Source organism: Peromyscus leucopus, chromosome 22 (genome assembly GCF_004664715.2).
Source record: "Peromyscus leucopus breed LL Stock chromosome 22, UCI_PerLeu_2.1, whole genome shotgun sequence".
Taxonomy (NCBI): Eukaryota; Metazoa; Chordata; class Mammalia; order Rodentia; family Cricetidae; genus Peromyscus; species Peromyscus leucopus.
The window spans coordinates 306939-323911 of record NC_051081.1 but is presented as its reverse complement, the minus strand read 5'-3'; the positions used below and the strand labels follow the sequence as shown (position 1 = coordinate 323911).

Below are 16973 nucleotides of genomic sequence, written 5' to 3'. Positions count from 1 at the left end.
AATAAAAGCTGTGGATGATCCAGAGCAAAGGGCACTCCCACCCACCAATGTCCACAGGCTGATGTAGCCATGGCTTCTTTTTGTTTGGGATTTTCCATCACTCCACAGAAAGCCTGTGCCTCAGAAGTGGTGATCCCTGAGGTGGTCTGAATGTAACTGGCCCCCACAAGCTCATAGAGAGTGGCACTATTAGGAGCTGTGGCCTTGTTGGAGGAAGTGTGTCACTGTGGGGGTGGCTTTGAGATCTCATATATGCTCAAGCCATGCCCAGTGTCTCAGACCACTTCCTGTTGCCTGAATATCAAGATATAAAACTCAGCTCTCAGGGACGGTGGATGGTGGAGGATGGTGAGAGATGGTGGGGGATGGTGGAGGATGATGGGGATGGTGGAGGATGATGGGGATGGTGAGGATGGTGGGGGATGGTGGAGGATGGTGGGGATGGTGGGGGATGGTGGAGGATGGTGGGGATGTGGAGGATGATGGGAATGGTGGAGGATGATGGGGATGGTGAGGGGGGGATGGTGGGGAGTGGGGATGGTGGGGATGGTGGAGGATGGTGGGGGATGGTGGAGGATGGTGGGGATGGTGGGGGATGGTGGAGGATGGTGGGGGATGGTGGGGATGATGGGGATGGTGGAGGATGGTGGGGGATGGTGGAGGATGGTGGGGGATGGTGGGGATGGGGGGATGGTGGGGATGGTGGGGATGGTGGGGATGGTGGGGATGGTGGAGGATGGTGGGGATGGTGGGGATGGTGGAGGATGGTGGGATGGTGGAGGATGGTGGAGGATGGTGGGGATGGTGGAGGATGGTGGGGATGGTGGAGGATGGTGGGGATGGTGGGGATGGTGGAGGATGATGGAGATGGTGGGGATGGTGGAGGATGGTGGGGATGGTGGAGGATGGTGGGGATGGTGGAGGATGGTGGGGATGGTGGAGGATGGTGGGGATGGTGGAGGATGGTGGAGGATGGTGGGGGATGGTGGGGATGGTGGAGGATGATGGAGGATGGTGGGGATGGTGGAGGATGGTGGGGGATGGTGGAGGATGGTGGGGATGGTGGGGATGGTGGGGATGGTGGGGGATGGTGGGGATGGTGGAGGATGGTGGGGATGGTGGGGATGGTGAGGGATGGTGGGGATGGTGGAGGATGGTGGAGGATGGTGGAGGATGGTGAGGATGGTGGAGGATGGTGGAGGATGGTGGGGATGGTGGAGGATGGTGGAGGATGGTGGGGATGGTGGGGATGGTGGGGATGGTGGGGGATGGTGGGGAGGGGGGATGGTGGAGGATGGTGGGGAGGGGGATGGTGGAGGATGGTGAGGATGGTGGGGATGGTGGAGGATGGTGGGGATGGTGGGGATGGTGGGGGATGGTGGAGGATTGTGGAGGATGGTGGGGATGGTGGGGATGGTGGAGGATTGTGGAGGATGGTGGGGATGGTGGGGGATGGTGGGGATGGTGGGGATGGTGGAGGATGGTGGAGGATGGTGAGGATGGTGAGGGATGGTGAGGGATGGAGGAGGATGATGAGGATGGTGGGGGATGGTGGGCATGATGAAGACCTGCCCTCTCTTAGACCTCAGCTCTCTCTGTCTCCTCTGAATCCTGACCACCGGTGTGTCTGTGTGTCCGTCCTGATGACCTTCTGTCCCATTGCTGAACGGCACTCCTCCAGCTCCGAGGTCTCTGGTGTTCGTTTTTTTTGGGTCCCTTTGTTGCAGGAAACTCATGCAGGTAAACCATGGAGTTAGACTGTAATTGGCTGTCTTTGGGGTAGTTGTTGAGAGACTTTAAAACTGGGGTTGGGGATTTAGCTATTCGTGCTGTGGATGACCTTGGATTGCTTATCCTCAGGCCTCCTCCACCTCCCAAGGGCTGTGGTGACAGTCTGGTTTGTGTGGTGTGGGGGATGGAGGCTAGGGCCTCCTGCATGGCAGGGGAGAGCTGAGCTCACCCAGCTAAGGCATTAATGCAGTGTGTGCGCCTGTGCGTGTGCGTGTGTGCGCATGCGCACATGCGTGCGTGTGCGTGTGTGTGTGTGTGTGTGTGTGTGTGTGTGTGTGTGTGTGGTGTGTGTGCGTGCGTGTGCGTGCGCGCGCGCGCGCGCGTGTGTGTGTGTGCGTGCGTGCGTGTGTGTGTATTGAGGCAAGTTTTCACTGTGTAGCTGTAGCTGAGGCTAGTCTTGAATTCACTGCAATCCTACCTCAGCCTCTGTGTTGGCTTTAGAGATGTATGCCACTGCATCTGACTTTTTTTTTAACTGTTGCTGGGCCTGGTGGCGCGCGCCTTTAACCCCAGCACTCGGGAGACAGAGGCAGGAGGATCTCTGTGAGTTCCAGGCCAGCCTGGGCTACAGAGTGAGATCCAGGGCAGCCAGGGCTGCACAGGGAAACCCTGTCTCACCCCCCTCCCCCGAAACAAAACAAAACAAAACGGAAAAACGGGTCAGGGGAGATGGCTCGGCAGTTCCCAGCACTGGCTGCTCTGGCTTCAATTCCCCACAGGACGAGAAGAAAACTAAAATTTAAGAACAACAAAAATCAGGCTGGCGCGGGGCGGAGCAGGCGTGGATCCTGCTGCGCAAGCCCGACCTGAGTCCCACCCGGAGGACCCGCGTCAGGGCAGAGGCAGAAGGCACACTCCACAGAAGTATCCTCTGACCGCCACGTCGATCCGCCGCGCACATAGAACTCAACCGACCCAAAGACATCTCCGTGCACACCCTGCACGCAGGCACGCAGGCACGCACGCACGCACGCACGCACGCACTCCCTCGTCAGCACTGCGGAGGCGTCCGTGCAGCCCGGGGCTGCTCCGGGCTCCCCCTCCCCGACGGCCGGGCCGCTGCTGGTGCTCTGCCTCCCTCTAGTGGCCGTGTGCAAACGCTGCTGCGAACCCGGAGGTCCTGGACTTCCCTACCCCAGGGGCCCCGCATTAATTCTGCGCCGACTGGGTGCGCGGTGCAGGGTCACCCCCCTCCCCAACACACCCCGAGGGTGGAGCGCAGTCACCGCTCCTCGCAGAGAAGGAAACTGAGTCTGGGAGGAAGCAGTCAGTTCTGGGTGGCAGGGTTGGCGCTTTGTCCTGGCCTTGGCCCGCGCTCGCAGATCGGGGACAGGAAGTGGGAGGGCCGTATCCAGCTCAGCCTGAAGCCGAGCTTACTGTAACTTTTTGGTCACAAGAACCAGTAAATCCTGGTTCCGCCAAAGCCAGTTTTGAGTTGTCTTGGTTGTGTCGTCTTTTTCTTTCAAAAGACCTTTGGCTGTTTGTTCCCACAACCAACGTAAGTCCTCACGCGTCTGGTCCAGCCACTGATGGGCTCTGTGACCCTGAGGGAATTTCACAACCTCTCTGACCTCCTGAGCCCACTTGGGACATACTTCACACAGCCAGGGTTTCACCTAAGGCTGTGGTGCAATGTTATTTTAACTAGGCAAAGATGTTACATTTGTTTATGTCCTAGAATATTACTTTAACTGTGTAGAGGTGTGTTACATTTGTTTATGCTGGCGTGGAGGTGGTGGCGATGCCTTTAACCCCAGCACTCGGGAGGCAGAGGCAGGCGGATCTCTGTGAGTTCAAGGCCAGCCTGGGCTACAGAGTGAGTTCCAGGACAGGAACCAAAACTACTCGGAGAAACCCTGTCTCGAAACAACAACAATAACAAAAACAAACCAACCAAAGAGACAGAGAGGAGAAGGAGGGAGAGAGTGTTGTGGAATATTAAGATGTGTTACATTTGTTTTTCGATGTGGAACATTTGTTTAATGATGCAGAGATGTGCTGCATTCTTTTCTGTTGCATCTGTTTGACTCTGTGAAGCTGTGTTACTGTGCCTGTCTAAAACACCTGATGATCTAATACAGAGCTGAACGGCCAATAGCAAGGCAGGAGAAAGGATGAGCAGGGCTGGCAGGCAGAGAATAAACACGAGGAGAAATCTGGGCTCCGGAGAAGAGGGAGAGTGAGAAAAGGAGGAGAGGAGGACACCAGGGGCCAGCCACCCAGCCACACAGCCACCCAGCCACCCAGCCACCCAGTCACTCAGCCACCCAGCCACTCAGCCACCCAGCCACCCAGCCACACAGCCACCCAGCCACACAGCCACCCAGCCACCCAGCCACCCAGCCACCCAGCCACCACAGCCACTCAGCCACTCAGCCACCCAGCCACACAGCCAGTCACAGAGTAAGAAGGGAAGAAAGATATATAGAATAAAGAGAGGTAAAAAGCCCAAAGGCAAAACATAGAAGAAGAAAAATGAGTTAATTTAATTTAAGTTAGAAAAGCTGGATAGAAACAAGCCAAGCTAAGGCCAGGCATTCTTAAGTAAGAATGAGACCCTGTGTATTTATTTGGGAGCTGGGTGGCAGGCCCCCAAAGAGTAAAAATAACCAGCTACAAAACAGAGGAGATGCCCACGGCCAGCCAGGCAGCCGCCAGCCCGCAGGCACAGAGTAGGACACACAGAATGAAAGGTAAGAAGCCCCGAGGCAAAAGAAGATGAAGAGAAACAGGTTAATTTAAGCTATAAGAGCTAGCCAGAAATGTGCCTAAGGTAGGCCGAGCGTTCATCACTAATAATGAGTCTCCATGTCATGATTCGTGACCTGGTTGGTGGCCCAAAAGAAAAAGCCTGGTACAGAAGGCAAACTATACACTTGGGGCACTCATCAAGGTTGATGCTCATGGGCTGGGGTTTCCTTTTAGCATCGGTGGATTGTTCCAGAATTAGTAGATATGACATGGCGTCACATGGGCTTTGCTCATAATTGGAGGAGAGAAAATGCTCCAGCTCTGAGGAGACATGTTTGTGCTTGACCTTGTCAGAGTGACTGGGTCGTGGTGGCCCTGCAGGGAGAAACCTGGGAGGAGGGCTTCAGTCAGGTGTGGGTGGCAGTGTGGGGGCCGTGGGCCAGGCACGTGCTGACACTGACCCTGCCCCCAAGGCCCTGGGCCACCCTAGATGGAGGCAGCTTCAGGCCCGAGCCACAGGGGGCAGGAGGGGAGGAAGATAATGTCTGGGGGCTGCGGTGGAGATCAAAGTGGAGACAGAGAGCACAGAATTGGGAGAGACAGACTGAGGTGAGAGACGGAGAGGCAGAGGGAGAGGACACAGGCAGGGGACACAATCTCCCCCGGGCTGTAAGGTGGCGGGCGGCCCAGTCCTGTGTGCCCTGCGGTTGCCGAGGGGGATGAAGCTGTGGCCTGTGCCAGGTTTGCGACGGCTCCAGACCGGAAGTGGCACTCAGGAGCCTCTGTGCCCCTAAGGCTTCTAGGGCCTGCTGCTGAGCCCTGGAGTGCTGGGCAGATCTCGCTGTGGCACGTGGAGAGAGAGCGTCTGTAAAAAGTCATCTGATGCTTTTCAGGACACGCCGGCCACACGTGGAGCCGACACCACAGCCTTGGCTACGTGCCCTGTGCGGGGACAACGTGCGCACTAATCCCAGATGGGGTTTTTCTCTTTTTATGTGTGCACCTGAGTGTATGTGCATCTCTCATGCGTGTGGGAGCACACGTGTGTGTGCAGGTGCATGTGCATGAGGAAGCTAGAGACAGAAGCCAGGTTGTCTTCCTCGGTGGCTCTTCACCTTGTATACAGACACACAGTCCCTCACTTGAACCCAAAGTTCACAGACCTGATTAGTCTAGCTGGCCCGGCTCCTTTGTGTTAGGATGACAGGTGAGTCGCCGTGCGTGCCTGGCATTTACACAGATCTGGGCATCCACACGTGTGTGGTGAGACCTTTACCCACCCCCCAGCCCATCTCAGGGAGTCTAAGTGAAAGTGGCTGTTGTTTGATGGAAAGGGGGGTGTCCAGACACCCTACCGACGGCTCCAGAGACTCCCACCACAGAAGTCCCGGGTGCTGGGGTCCTGTCACCTTCTGTGGTTGGTAGACGGGACCCTGCAGACGGGCTCAAATTGAAGACCCTGATGGTGGGATCATCCTGGATCATCCTCAGTGCAGTATCACCACAGGGTCCCCAGAGGGAGGCGTGATGGTCAGAGGCAAAGAGACAGGGAGACACCATGCTGTGAAATCTGGAGAAGGGGCCACAAGCCAAGGGATACAGGACCTCCCCACACTGCTCCTGAGGGAAGAGGCTGACCTGCTCCCTCGGGTTCACCTCTGCTCAGATGTTGTACCCTGTCACTCACCCGACTCCCAGCCTCCCCCCACCCCCACTCCAGTCTCAGCCCACATCTGCCATGCACCTCATGTGGGAACCTTAGAGATACAGATCTTCAAATGTCTGCCGTGGACAGCTACCAGCAGCAGGGCTCGGGACCCAGAGGGACTGGCAGAGTTGAACTGTCTCCAGCTGCTCCCAGCAGGCCTTGGGGAGCACCCGGCCTTAGTGTTCATCTGTGGTTTCTCTTAGGGCCACCTGGGACAGTCGCACAGGTTGTCCACGGCAGAGGGTGCTTGGCCGAGGCGCCTGTCATGGCTGTTCTTGGCTGTCAACTTGACTACATCTGAAATGAACTATAGTCCAGAAATGGAGGTTTTTTTGGCTTGGTTTGAACTGGGTGAATCCATTCTGGTTGACCTTTGAAGTAGGCACACCTTTACTCTGAGCCACACCTCCTGCTGGAAGCCCATATAAGGACACGGCAGAAGGACGCTCTCGCCCTTGGCCTGCCTGCCCTGTCTTGCTGACACATCCATTCCTTCACTGGAATTAGAGTCTACTTGGGGATTCCAGTGTATGCTGAAGACCAGCTGAGACACCCAGCCTCGTGGACTGAGCAACTGCTGGATTCCTGGACCTTCTGTTCACAGCCTTTGTTGGATTAGCCGGACCGCAGCCTGTAAGTCATTCTAATAAATCCCATGTGTGCATACATATGTCTGTGCATTCTGTGAGGTCTGTTACTCTAGGGAACCCCGACTAGTACAGCGCCCCATGTTTTGCAGATGTCCATGTCCACCCCATCATCTCACTCAAGCCCTTTCTTCTCTGTTCAAGGTCCCTGTCACCGTCGTGACAGTAGCCTCCCAGGACCTCAGCCCAGCCGGAATTCATGTCTGGGGGGACAGGGCTGATGTCACCAGGAGGGAGGACAGTGGCTGCTGGTGGCACATTCTCCACTCCAGACAGGCAGCTCATGGCAAGTTTATTTCATAGCAACATGGACACATCTGGGGTTGGCAAGGCTGGAGTGGCCGGTCCCTAGAGAGCCCTCTTTCTGACAGGTGACAGATCTGGGCTCTGCACCCACTGGTGCCCCCTGCAGAGGGGCTGAGGGGCATAAGGGGGATCCCTGGACCCACAGCTCCCAGGACATTACATCCTGTGGTGGGCAGCCTAATCCCCTCCTTGGATCCCAGAGCATTTGGCAACGTCTTAGATACACAGAGACCTGGCAGAATTATCATTTCAGCCCCAGCTGAGAACCATCCCCAAGCAGAAAATACTCCCCACCCCGGGAAAACAGAACCCATTTCCAGGCCACCTGGAAATGAGGGGGGCTAGTTTGGGACTGACGGCAGAGGTTTGGGCAGGTCCGGCAGCCTCCACAGGGCTGGGGTGGGTGGAGGGGATGGAGGTCCTTCATTTCCAGCTTCAGTCTTCGTCCTCGCTGGCGTAGATGCGTGCCTCCCAGCGTTCCGCCAAGACGTTCTTGTGCCTCGTTACCCGCGTGGCTCCCAGGACCTGCGCATGAACAGGTGTGGAGTCCCCACGGACATACGGACCACCCCCGACTGCCTCCCCATTGCCGATGTGCAGGAGGGTCTGGCACAGAGCTGAAGTGAGGACCCTCCCCTCCTTTCACAATCTCTCCTTCCAACAACAGGACCTAGGAACCTGCTGACTTCTGTTGAGCTCCACAGCAAGGAGACCAGGCCCCGCCTCAGCCCAGAAAGGTCACATCTATAGTCTCAGCATTCTAGAGGCTGAGGCAGGAAGATTGTGAGTTTTAGGCCAGCTTAATTTACATAACAAGTTCCAGGCCAGGGCTACACAGTGAGACTGTTGATGATAATAATAATAATAATAATAATAATAATAATAAAGTTCTTATTTATGGCTCTACCTGTTGAAATCATTGTCTTTTGGGGAAAAAAGAAAGCCTCACACAGACCTTTTTGCCATAATCTGTGCCCATAGCAGGCATCACAAGCAGATGACAGCACAATCTACCCCAGGAAGACTCTACCAACAGAGCAGATACCCAGTGCAGTCCCATATCCAGAAGAAAGGCCCTCAGTGACCAGTGCTGTGGTCGAGGTATTGACAGGAAGAGACAGACGGAGCCCTTTCCCTCTGGAGCTCACTCACCTCTGAGTTGACGCTGTCTGAAGGGTTGATACCTGCATACTGCGTGGAAAGAACAAGAATCAGTGTTCACCCTTTCTGTCCAGGCCCTGTGCCCACCTGAAAGTCCTCACACGGCCGGATCACCCGCTAAGGCGGGATGGGAGGAGATGCCCAGCTGATGGCGCTCTCCCAGAGTCTCAGGGTCACCAAACTCCAGGCCGTCCACCATGCCGTCCTGACACACTGTTCCACTCATTGCGGCCTCTGGCCAACAGTGTCCACGGGTAGTCTCAGTGTATCCCAGTGAGGACCGCAGGTCCATACCAGGCCCCGCCTGTGACAGGCCCTACCCCCAGCACACAGACAGCATTCCATCCGCAGGGCCACACACTCAAGGGTGTCGTCGTCGTGCCGATGGTCCGGAGGAGACTGGGGGTAACAGTAGGGCCACTACTTGTCTGTACTTGAGTCTGGGTCACTGGGCCATCTGTGTCCACTCGCCATGGGGGTCGGGCTGTGAGACCAGGCGGGTAGGCTGGGATGTGTGCCGGTCTCCTCTGTGGTCCCTCCCGGCACGGCCTGGGCACTTGACACTGGGCTGGCTTTGTGAGCCCGCCGGCAGGGTGTGGCACATCCTATGATGGCCGGGGCCAGGAAGATGGCCTAGTGGATGAGGTGCCTGCCTTGAAAGTGCGAGGACCTGAGTTCGAACCCTGGCAATCCACGTGAAGTTGAAAGGGACAGTGTCTATTGTTCTGTGGGGGTGGGAGGTGGAGACAGGAAAGTTCCCAAAAGTGGTGGGCCAGTGAGCCCGGCCACACAGCAGCAGAGACGCGGTCTCTAAGAAGGAAGGCGAGAACCAAACCGGAGGTTGCCATGTGATCTTCACACATGCACAGCGGCACTCGGGTTCACACACACACACACACACACACGCACGCACGCACGCACGCACGCACGCACACACGCACACAAACACACACACACACACGCACGCGCGCACACAAACACACACAAACACACATACACACACACACACAGGATTTATGAAAATAATGGTGCTGGGCAGTAGTGGCTCATGCCTCCCACATGATCCCAGCACTCGGGAGGCAGAGGCAGGTGGAGCTCTGTGAGTTTGAGGACAGCCTGGGCTACAGAGTGAGATTCTGTCTCAAAAAATAAAAACAATCAAACAAACAAAAAATGGTGATAATGACTAGTCAATATCTGTTTTCTTCCTCAGCAACTTTTGGCCTTTGACCCTGAGGGTGACCCCACAATAAGCACAATGTCCCGCTTGTGTGTCCTCTCATACTAGGGACTCAGGGTCTAGAAGAAGCACGCAGTCCCTCTGCTGCCCTGGCCCGACCCCATGGGGGGTGGGCAGTTCCAGCCGTCTACTCACCCACGCCTCCCTTTTTGTCTTCTGTCCCGGAGCACCATCCTCAGGCGCCTGCACCTTCCACACCAGGCCAGAATGCAGCTGGATGGGGGTGAATAACGGTGATTCCGACACCGAATAGCTGCCGGTGATGCCTGTGGCGGGCGGAGGAGATGTCATCAGGGAGGGTGGTCTGGTTGTCGGTACCCAGGCCAAGAGACTCGGGGTCTCTGGGCAAGAGTGGAATGCTCACAGAGACAGGCAGACAGACAGGCGGACAGACAGGCGGACAGACAGGCAACTAACTCTTTGTGACAGACTGGCTGAAATAATCAGAAGAGATTTTAGATAAACAGTGGACCAAAGATACCACGTAGTGAGCTGGAGAACATGTCATTAGCACAGAGGAACAAGCCATCAAGATAAACAGTTGCAAACTTGTATGGGCCCAATCACAGCACTCAAAACCATAAAGTAAAATCCTATGTTCCCAACAGCATCATTCAAAAAATCTCTAAAGCAAAGTTGGCATTTTCTCTCCAAAATCTACCTCCTGGGAGAAACTTCGCCACTGCCTCTCCAGCCACCTCCTCCAACCCCGAGACCTCAGACGGAATGGCCGTCCCCCGAATCCCTGCTCACCAGATGCCCTGGAGGAGCTCCGGGAGTCTTGCTCATCCTGGTCCTGCACTGGGGAGAACACCTCTGGGAAGAAGGCGTTCCTCCGCTCCTCGGCCACCTCTCGCTCCCTCCGCAGGACGCTCTCCACCTCCCTTTCCAGCAGGTCAGAAGACTGGGACTTCTGCAGCCTCAGCGCTGGGCCTCCGGCCACCTCCCAGCCCCAGCTATGGGAGGTCTCAGCCTTCTGGGGGACATCTGGGACGCCGAACCGCAGAGGGCGCAGGCGGAAATTCTCTAATCGCACGGTACCCACATTGGCACGCAGGGGCTTCTCAGGGGGCTTTGAGCGCTCTTGTTTTGAGCTCGGAGACCTTTTAGAGCATTCTGAGACATGCTTTGGAGACTCTGTGGCCTTCTGGAAGGCCATGGCTTTGGTGTCCTCTGTGGAGACACCATTTGGCTTGCTGTATACTCCAAAGGCTGAGAATTCTAGTTTGGGAGTCCCAGGGCCCAGATATGGCTGATAGGCATCCAGTGGGATTCGGTTGACCTTTCTTGCCTCTGGAGGTGGGTCTGTGGCTCGGGCGTCTGGGCTGAGGATGCAGTCGGAGCTCAGGCTTCTCTGGAGCCCAGGCTGAGGGTCCTGGGAGAGCCAGTCGGGTGTGGACGCCCTGCCCACCTGCAGACCCTCCCGACGATGGTCTTCTTCGCGCTGTGTCTCCTGCACCATGTCCCTCTGCACGTAGAGGGACGGGCGGCCCCGGTCCCTGCGCGCTGGCGGCTCCGTTAGGCTTACCTTGCTGAGCAGTGGCCTGCTGGGAATCTGGACCAGGTCTTGATGCCCGGCCGCCCGCCCAAGCCCCCTCTGCTCCCTCAGCTCTGCCTCGCGTTCCTGGGCCAGTCTGATCTCTCTTTCGATGGGCGTCTCTTTGGGGGTCTCAGGGGACTCTGCTCGGGTCCAGTGGCCAGGGTCATTGGCTGCACGGATGGACCCAGCTGGGGAAACTCGGACAGTCTTCTCCAAAGTCACCTCCTTCACTGGTGACGTGGTCACAGGAATGACGTAGCCGTTGGCTAGGCGGGGCCTGGTGGAGGCTTTGGGGACCTGGCTGACCCCTGGTGGGGCCCCCGCAAAGGTCTCCCTGACGGTGGGACTCCAAGTGACTGGGTTCGTGTTCGCCTTCTCCAAACTCAGGAATTGCTGTCGAGCGGCCAGGAAATCAATTTGCTCTGTGTCCACCAAGATCTCCTCAGTGGACGTGGGCCGGGGCTGGCCAGCCGGCCTGGGCTCTGTGCTGCCCTTCCTGATTGCCTGGCTGTGGATGACTGCCGAGCGCTCGGCCTTCAGGTCCCTGGGCTGGCTGCAGAGGGCAGCGCTGGTTTCGTCCAGGTAGTATGCCTTCATCTCTTCATCCTCATCCTCCAGGTACAGCGACCTCGGGGGCGGCTGGCTGCGGAAGACTCGTCTGGTGGAGCTCACACTTGTTCTCTTCACGTCTGGCCTGGCCTGGTGCTCATCGGACCAGGCCTGCAGGTCATCCTGGCTCCAGCTGGCCTCGGGCCCGACGCCCACCAGCTCGACGGTGTAGCTGGTGTTTTCGTCCAGCACCAAGCTGGTGGCACGTGCCGAGTGGGGGTTGCTGAAGAGGGGGTATCTGGTCACGCGATCCATCTCAAGGGGTGTGGGCGTGACCTCCCTTCTGCGGGTTGGAGATCTCCAGGCTCACCTTGGGAGGAGAGGGACACCAGGTCAGTCCACCTGGGGACAGGGACAGCCTCAGGGGCTGCAGGAGACCCCTGACAGGCAACGCGTCTTGAAAGCAATCCCAAGCCCAGCATCGCCCCAAAATCTCTGAGCTCCTAGATCAAACTGGACCTGAATTCCTGAGTATGTGTGCCTCATACAACACATTTATATTCTCCTGCCTGATGTCTTTATTCCCTCTCTTTCTTCCTGGACACGCCCTCACTCTGTAGCCCAGGCTGTGTCAGAACTCGTAACAATCCTCCTGCCTCAGCCACCCGACTGCAGGGCTAATAGGCATGTGCCACCACACCCAGCTACCTGCTGATTCCAGCCACGCACGCATCTAAACATCCCGAGGGCTGAGCGGCTGCTCCATCCTGCCTGACCTTACCCTGTCTTCAGCAACCCGAATCAAGGTCGGCCTCACCTCTGAGACTGCGCAGGTTTCCCACCACGGCCACCTTCTCCCTCTCTAGGGCACATCCCTCACCCCTCACACTCATTCCCAGATGGAAACTTACTTGCTGTCTTTGCACCTGACCTTCACAGACAGCCGTTGGGCTCTGGTTCTTGGAGACTGATGATGACATGTGGGGAAACTGAGGCACGGGGAATGTGGCAAAGTCCATTTCCCAACTTACACACCTGGGATCTCTGCCCCAAAGAGCACCTGGTACCATCTCCACAGCACCTGCCTCAGCACCACAAAACCAAGAAGAATTGGGAGTGCCTTGGACCTTGTCCCCGGACCTGGGCTCTGCTCAGAGCCGCAGACCACCCTGACCTGGTATCTGGGCTTCAACCTTTCCCCAGCTCCTTCCCTGGCACTCACACCTGCTCACTTTTGTTTCTTCAGTCTCCTGGAGTCGGCAGCTGCACTCAGAGCTCAGTCCAGAGGGTCACCAAGCTCAGTCAGTGTGCACAGGTGAACTGCGCCCCAGCCCCTCCCTGGGGATTCTAGGCGGGGCTCCACCCTGACCACGCCCCCAGCCCCTCACTGGGGGATTCTGGGCGGGGCTCCACCCTGACCACGCCCCCAGCCCCTCACTGGGGATTCTGGGCGGGGCTCCACCCTGACCACGCCCCCAGGCCCTCTCTGGGGGATCCTAGGCGGAGCTCTACCCTGACCACGCCCCCAGCCCCTCTCTGGGGGATCCTAGGCGGGGCTCCACTCTGACCACGCCCCCAGCCCCTCACTGGGGATTCTAGGCGGGGCCCCACCTGACCACGCCCCCAGCCCCTCACTGGGGATTCTGGGCGGAGCTCCATCCTGACCACGCCCCCAGCCCCTCACTGGGGATTCTAGGCGGGGCTCCACCTGACCACGCCCCCAGCCCTCACTGGGGATTCTGGGCGGGGCTCTACCCCGGAGCGCTGTCCTTAGCCAGGCTTTTCTAGTACTCCTAGCAATCCTCCTGTGGAGGGCAGTCCCTGTGCTGCTCTCCTTCACAGTGCCTCGGAGAATGGGGTGATTCCATTCTGTGTGGGTGGATATTTCTAGTTCATACAGTAAGCATTTAATAAAGACTGGCTTGCCGGGCGGTGGTGGCGCACGCCTTTGATCCCAGCACTCGGGAGGCAGAGGCAGGCGGATCTCTGTGAGTTCGAGGCCAGCCTGGGCTACCGAGTGAGATCCAGGACAGGCATAAAGCTACACAGAGAAACCCTGTCTTGTAAAACCAAAAATAAGTAAGTAAATAACTAAATAAACAAATAAGATAAAATAAAATAGACTGTCAATGACCCCGCTGTCCCTGGGTGCTGTCTCCCCTCCTCTAGCCCAGAGCTGCTGTGCACCCACCTTTGTGCGCTGACCCATGAGTACACAGTATTTTATGGCCCTCGTCATGGACAGACAGACATGACCTCTAGAGAAGGGATGTCATCCCTCCCTAGGGTGGGGGCCTCATTCTTTCCCAGTGATTCAGGTCAGAGGGTGAGCTCTGGGTCGGGATTCAACCCTTTCTGTTATGGGCTGGGCTGGTAGGACAACCTTGCCAAGGGGCTATAAATCTGAGTTCAGCTGGGTGTAGTGGTCTGCTTCTTTAACCCCAGCACTTGGGCTACAGAGGCTGGAGGATCTCTGTGAGTTCTAGGCCAGCCAGGGCTACATAGAGAGACCCTGTCTCAAAAAAACAAAAACAATATCAGCAGCAACAACAAAACCTAATTTGGCTCTCGGTGCCTGGCATTCAGTAAGCACTCAATAGCTGATTCATAGTGGCTGTAGATCTGATCAACAAAAATCCCAAATCCAGCAGGGGTTAGGGTCTCCTAAGGGGCCAGTGCGTAGAGCTGGGGAGAGGGGAGCTGGCGGCCAGTCTGCAGAAGCCCTGGTGGGGACAAAGGGCCCCTTGAAGACCTTCAGCTCCCCACAGGGGTCTGTTGTTAGTCCTTGTCCATCAATTACCTCACACATCAATGTTCTATTCAGGGCCCAGAGGACGAGGACAAGGGGGTCAGTTTTGTCTCTGCCCCGGAGGGAACAGAGGTGAAGCTGGAAGTTCGCACACACAGATGATGGAGGCCTTTCCAAAGCCTGTTCTTTCCCAACTCTGACCTCCTCTTCCAGGAAGCCCGCTCCACCCGGCCGCACCCTGGAACTGTGACTCGCTATAGAAACTGGCTTTATGGTCCCTGCAGGCACACCTGCAGGCTCTGGCCTCCTACCCACAGGGCAAAGGCCCCTTGGTGGGGCAGTGGGTCACCCAGTAGAACGGTGTCCTTAGGAGTCCTCTGTCCTGTCCCTCAGGGCCAGCTATGGCCCTTCTTGTTGCCCGAGAGCTGGCTCTGGAGAAACCAGTCCAAGACTGACCTCTGATCCTATAACCTAGACCGGCCTGGGCCTGAGCAGGAGACAGACCATGGCTACCTGTATTTTCTTCACATCAGGCCCTGAATCCATGGAGTCTCACAGACTCTGGCTATGAGGGTGTCTGTGGCTCTAGTCTCTTTCTCAGTGACCTGGGGTTCAGGGTTCTGGCGTTTGGGGTGCAGATGAAAGTCCTATCCGCATAGGCCCAGGAGTTAGTTTGGGTTAGCGGGAGACAGCATGTTCTCAGATCCAGGAGGACAACATGGGCCCCAGCCAGGACCAAGGGTGGTGAGGTATAGACTGGGGGGGGGTTTCCCTGGGGCTCCCTGTAGATGAGCCAGCTCTGTGCGTCGGCACACGGCACACAGCTCCTCCCCTCTCCCCACTCCGGCCTCCCTGCTTCCCCAGCCTCACCTGCCAGCTCCAGGTGCCCAGGCTGCCTCCCAGCCCCAGGCTCTGTCCTCTGCAGGGAGGCCCCCTGGGCTCCGCCCTGGCCACATGTTGCCAAGGGGACAGAAGCCTCACCCGGGAGCAGGTGTGTCCCTCCTCCTGTCCCCACCCAGACATGGGAAACAAAGTCCAGAGAAGACAGAAAAACGATACTCAGGCCGACAAGGGCGGGCACCATGCCCGCTGCAGGCCTTGGCCCCACAGAGCCGGAACTGAGCCTCTGCCTGGCACTCCCCACCTTTCTCAGCCCTGCTGATGGAGGGCTACCCCGGCCCAGGGCCGCACAAAAGCCTGCTGCTCCCGTGGAATGAGGAGACTGAATCCCAAGCCTGGGCTGGCTTGTGGGACCCCTTTGAATGTTCGTCTCTTCCAGTGGACGCCCCCTCCGATCTGGCGAGAGTGAAGGACACATGTGGCTGTTTCCAGCCTCCAATGCGCCGTGGCTGGAATTGTGAAACTCAGGGTGAAGGTCTCGGGTCGCTGTTCTCTGGGAGGGGTCAGCGGGGCGTCGAGCTGGATCCAGCCCAACCCTCTGAACCTTGTTTTCTCATCCAGGAAATGGGAATTCTCCAGGTCATAGTCACACAAAAGTTCCCATGAAATATGAAGCCTTCTGAAATACCCAGCGAAACCCGGTACAGAGAAACAGGCCTGTCATCCCAGCTCTCACTCAGGAGGCTGAGGCCGTGGGATTGCTATTAGTCTGAGGCCAGTCTTGGCTACAGAGTGAGACATTATCTCCAAAACTCAAAAATAAACAAATAAGATAAATGCTCAGGAGCACTGGCCACAGGTGAGGCTTACACCCAGTCCCAATGAGAAGCTGGCGATGGCCAAGGCACCCCCCCCTCGGGGTCCAAGGGGCTCTGGCAGGGACCGGAGGACACAGTGCTGGGATTCCCGACCTGCCCCCACCCTCAGGGCTGGCTTTTCTTCCTGCCAGTCAGTGGTCCCAGCTGTGACTCCAAGGGGACTTGGTGGGCGGGGTAACAGAGCCCATTTACCACACTACTGTGGAGAGGGTCAAAGCCAGGGTGTGGGGTGCCCCTTCGGACCCCTTCACCCCCATCTGGCAGAAGTGGACGTTGTAATGGGGGGCACACCCAATCCCACAGGTCAGGTGGGATCTGAAGCAGTAACCCTCTCCCCACAACTTAGGCACAAACCACCTTCCACAGGGAAACTGAGTCTCAAAGGGGCCCCAGCTTGAACCCACACACCTGACATCTCGGCACTCAGGAAACCGAAGCAGGAGGATTGCTGCGAGTCTGAGGCCAGCTTGGGTTAGACTTTACTCAAGCCTGGAATACCCAGTATTCTAGGGGACACAGGGCTCTCAGCCAGCTCTTCTATACAGACAGGGAAACCGAGGCCAAAGGAGAAAAATTTCCCAAATACCACAGAAAGAAATGGGGTCTCCACTGTGCCTGGGGCCCTAGCTCAGAGCTGGGAGTGTCTACAAGGGACCTCTCTATCCCCGACCCCGCAGACCAAGGACATGGGTGTGGCGGATGGGAAGACCGAAGCCCTCGGGGTGGCTGCCCACAGCTGCCCCTCACCTGTCCGGGTGCCGCAGAGTCCTGGGGAAGATCCACAGTGAGGGGTTCACCCTGAGGGGTGCAGTGGCCACGGAGGAGAGGCGTTCTCCTGTGTCCTGCTGGGCCTGGCTTTTTATGGCTCCACCA

At 57.2% G+C, this 16973-nt stretch overlaps 1 protein-coding gene and 1 long non-coding RNA gene across 2 annotated transcripts; one reads left to right on the top strand and one right to left on the bottom strand.

Annotated features, from left to right (window-relative positions):
* Positions 1–261: 261 nt before the first annotated feature.
* On the top strand, positions 262–3214 carry LOC119086490. The gene is made up of 3 exons (XR_005089788.1): positions 262–348; positions 1682–1740; positions 2511–3214. It is a non-coding gene; the product is annotated as an uncharacterized LOC119086490 (long non-coding RNA).
* A 3898-nt stretch (positions 3215–7112) lies between these two features.
* On the bottom strand, positions 7113–16957 carry LOC114684120 (mitotic spindle positioning). Its single transcript, XM_028858591.2, has 5 exons — positions 16848–16957; positions 10298–12003; positions 9680–9810; positions 8296–8334; positions 7113–7668 (listed from the first exon to the last, which is right to left on the bottom strand). Exons 2-5 carry the CDS (start codon positions 11946–11948, stop codon positions 7579–7581), a joined length of 1911 nt encoding a protein of 636 aa, XP_028714424.1. The 5' UTR covers positions 11949–12003; positions 16848–16957; the 3' UTR covers positions 7113–7578.
* Between the last annotated feature and the right edge of the window lie 16 nt (positions 16958–16973).